Here is a 4,216-nt window from a genome sequence, read left to right as displayed (position 1 = left end):
ATCTGCCTTCCAAGAAGAATTTTTGCTACTCTAATACTGCTAGTGCTTCATACTTTTTTTTCCTTCTCACTCTGTTGTTCACCAGCAGTGTCAGTTGAGGAGGTTTTTGTTTTGATTGATTAATGTTCCAGTGTATATTGGCACCTTCCTTCACCAGACCATGATAACATAATCATCCCCAAATGATATGATGTGAGTGTAAAACACCAATAAAATTGTGCCTGTCTTTAGTAAAAGCTAAGCAATATATGCAGGTCCATAAGAGTTTGGCAAATGTAAAATAGAACAAGCATAAGTTTTTAGTAATTTTATTTTGTTTCATTTTCAAATCAGGTTATTATATCGGCTGTTATAGCTCAAGACCTCAAGCAAAAAACTCAACCTCTCAATTTACACATTTGTGAAAAAGAGATAATCACCCTAATTTGCCATATAGCTTTGAAAACTAAATACAGTATGATTGAGGACATACCTAGTTGAGTAGATGGCATAGAATAAATACTCTCTACAAAAGAGATATTATTATTTGTGAAATTCCTATTAGATTTCCAGGTGGCATGAGTGTATCGGTGACTGCCTAAATACTCATTTATCTCATATTTTTAAATATAATACAAATAAACAAGGAAAGTATGTAAAATAAAACATATCGTATACCTTAGACATAACTACAAAATAGAAGATATATGACTTTCAAATAATTTATAAGCAGTAAAGTAAACATTCAAGCCTATACTTTAAGGGAGGAATTGGATAAACACTGCAGATATTGTGTAAAAAAATATGGTTGTTGCAGATAACATATTTCATTTTTTATAACTTTAAGAAAGAAACTGCAATATCAGTAACAAAATAATATTTTAGAGTAAGTTGATTAAACTGTTTACTCCTTTATCTATTACCATATACAATATTTGTGTTATTCATAACAATCAGCCAAATTAGGTATGTTTTATAGCCACTGCCTTTCTGTGTAGAATTGTAACTCAATAAGGAAACAGAACCTATAGAGGGTTTGAAAGAAAGATATAACGTAGCTACTTTTGGTTTAAAAGAAAAATTAAAGTGCTTTGCCTTACATGTATCTGTGAGATGGATATTGGAGGATAGAAGTTGAAATTTTATTTGTCCTTTATTGGATCTTCACAATGACATCTATTCATGTTAATACATATTTTCATTTGTGTCTAGAAAGCAGTACTTTATGAAGCAAGTTTCTGAAAGCTTGTTTTACTTGCTGATTCCTCAGGGTATAAATAAAAGGGTTCAACATGGGGGCAATTGAGGTGTTGAGAATAGCTACTCCTTTGGTCAGTGATGCTCTTTCTTTTGCTGAAGGCTTGACATACATGAATATACAGCTCCCATAAGAGATGGAAATGACAATCAAGTGAGAGGAGCACGTGGAGAAAGCCTTCTTCCTCTGACTAGCAGATGGGATTCTCAGGATGGTGCTAAGGATGCACAGGTAGGAGAGAATCACTAATGCCAAAGTGAAGAGCAGAGTGACAAAAGCAAAGTAAAAGCCAATCATCTCCAAAAGCCATGTATCTGAGCACGAGAGTTGTAAGATGGGGAAATAGTCACAAGAGAAATGATCAATTACATTGGAAGCACAGAAATCTAGCTGGAGGATGAGCATGAGTGGTGGGAAAATGGTAAGAAATCCTCCTAGCCAGGACCCAAAGACAAGCAGGGTGCAGATTTTTTTGCTCATGATGGTGGTGTAATGAAGAGGCTTGCAGATGGCAACGTAACGATCAAAGGACATGGCAGTGAGAAGAAAAAATTCAGAAACACCCATGAAAATGAAGAAAAATAGTTGAGCTAAACAATTGTTATAGGAAATGCTCTTGATATTTGTAATGATTGCCCCCAAAAATCTGGGGATAGAGACACTGGTGAATGTGATTTCTAAGAAGGAGAAATTCTGCAGGAAGTAATACATAGGAGTCTTGAGATGACAGTCTATCAAGGTGAGGATGATGATGGTTAAGTTTCCAGAGACACTTAATACATAAGCCATAAATAAAAAGACAAAGATCACAACCTGAAGCTGTGGGTCATCTGAGATGCCTAAGAGAATGAACTCTGTAATCTTTGTGTGGTTTCTCATGCTGCCTTTTATTTTCTTTAAGCAAAATCTACTGTTGGGAAACAAGACAAAAAGAAAGAGTATGTGAATAGCAAAGGAATTGAGGGTTTAAAAATTTTAATGTTCATATTAGTAGCTCCAATGAAATGAAGCAATGGAACATTTTTCCTGTGTGCAGTTTTGCAATATCCACTCAGTCTGTTAAAGCACATATATTTTACACATCCTCTCTTGAAAAGGAAAACATATTCATAGGTCTATGTTAAAAGTCCCCTCATGAGTGACTTTACATAACACCTGTACCTGTAAGCAAATTGTCTATATATGCAACATATTTCTTAATTTTTATTTCTTAATTTTTATTTTATTTTAATTCCAGTGTTGGTAACACACACTTATATTCAATTCACTTGTACAATATAGTGATTCAACAATTGCATACATCACCCAGTGCTCATCAGGACACGTGTACTCCTTCCTTAATCGTCATCCCCTATTTCTCCCTTTCTCCCACCCATCTCCCCTCTGGTAATCATCAGTTTGTTCTCTACAGTTAAGAGTGTCTTCATTCCATAAAGGAGGAAAGAACATCCAATGGGAAGAAAGAGAGTCTCTCCAACAAATGGTGGTGTAAACTGGTCAGCTACATGCAGAGGAATGAAAATACACCACTCTCTTATACCATCCACAAAACTAAACTTGAAATGGATTTAAGATCTAAATGTGAGACCTGAAAGCATAAAAATCCTAGAAGAGGGCACAGGGAGTAATCTCTCTGAAATTGGCCACAGTAACATTTTTCTAGATATGTCTCCAGAGGCAAAGGAAATTCATTCCTGCAATACTAGCTATCACATCTGTAATTTATATATTGAAGCATTGTTTTCCAGTTTCCAGGATTGTGTGTTCTTAGGACTGAAATACCTAATTCTGAGTTTAAAATTTGATGCCACTTACAAACTTCATCTTCTCATTTTGGTGGAAGCTGATGTCTCTGTTATAATTCCTGAGCTTAATAAGAACACGATTATTGTTATTCTTAAAATATATACTTTTTAAATGTGACAAGAAGAAATAAATATATTTCCCATCTTAGAAATATGAGACTAGAATTGCCTTGGTTGTAAATGAGAGTAAAATTCTTTATTTGTGTGAAAGAAAACAGAAGCCAAAAATATCATTTAATACATGGAAGAAGTCATATAAATAACATAGTTTTTACAACATAGTGATCCATTCATGTCATCTTCATGTTCTTTATTTAAATTAACAATTGACTTCCTTTTTTTTTTTTTTCATTTTAAACTATGTTCACTTTGTTTTGTTACTCTCCATATTTGAGGACAAGAGGAGTTCATAAGGGAATTGTTTGATCACAAAATATCTCATTGTCTTCTTTCCAGAAGATTAAATAAGTAGAATTAATAAAATTCTCTGTAAATTTTACTTTATAGAAACTATAGATTATTAAAATGTAATCAATATAGGGCACATGGGTGGCTCAGTCAGTTATACATCTGCCTTTGGCTCAGGCCATGCTCCCAGGGTCCTAGGATCTAGTCTGGCATCAGGCTCCCTGCTCAGTTAGGAACCTACTTCTCCCTCTGCCTCCAGCTCCCTCTGCTTGTGCTCTTTCTCTCTGTCAAATAAATAAATAAAATCCTTAAAAAAATGTAATCTATATGTTGGCTAACTGAACATAATAAGAAAATTTTTTAAAAATTATTTAAAAAATGAAGCTCATTTTGTTTCAATTAAAAAAAAAAAACAGTTAACCAAAATAAGTAAGTTTCTTTTTTAGTAAATTTAGTGAATTTGGTTTTGGAGAAATGTTCAATGCAGAAAGCTGTATATTCTTTTTATGATTAAAAAAAAGTAATCTTAGGGCGCCTGGGTGGCTCAGTGGTTTAAGCCTCTGCCTTCGGCTTGGGTCATGGTCTCAGGGTCCTGGGATCGAGCCCCGCATCGGACTCTCTGCTCAGTGGGGAGCCTGCATCCCCCCCTCTCTCTGCCTGCCTCTCTGCCTACTTCTGATTTCTCTCTGTCAAATAAATTAAAAAAAGATATAAAAAAAAGTAATCTTATATGACTTTTATCCATCATGTTCTGTCTTTATTCTTA

At 34.4% G+C, this 4,216-nt stretch overlaps 1 protein-coding gene across 1 annotated transcript; it reads right to left on the bottom strand.

Moving 5' to 3' along the window:
• Positions 1 to 1,177: 1,177 nt before the first annotated feature.
• Positions 1,178 to 2,116, bottom strand: LOC308347464 (olfactory receptor 6C3-like; the record flags this gene model as incomplete). Its single annotated transcript, XM_080810940.1, has 1 exon — positions 1,178 to 2,116. The coding sequence occupies one exon, from the start codon at positions 2,114 to 2,116 to the stop codon at positions 1,178 to 1,180; it is 939 nt and encodes a 312-aa protein (XP_080667066.1).
• Between the last annotated feature and the right edge of the window lie 2,100 nt (positions 2,117 to 4,216).

Source organism: Martes martes (genome assembly GCF_963455335.1).
Source record: "Martes martes genome assembly, chromosome: 8".
Taxonomy (NCBI): Eukaryota; Metazoa; Chordata; class Mammalia; order Carnivora; family Mustelidae; genus Martes; species Martes martes.
The sequence above is the reverse complement of the archived record's forward strand: the minus strand, read 5'-3'. Positions and strand labels throughout refer to the sequence as shown.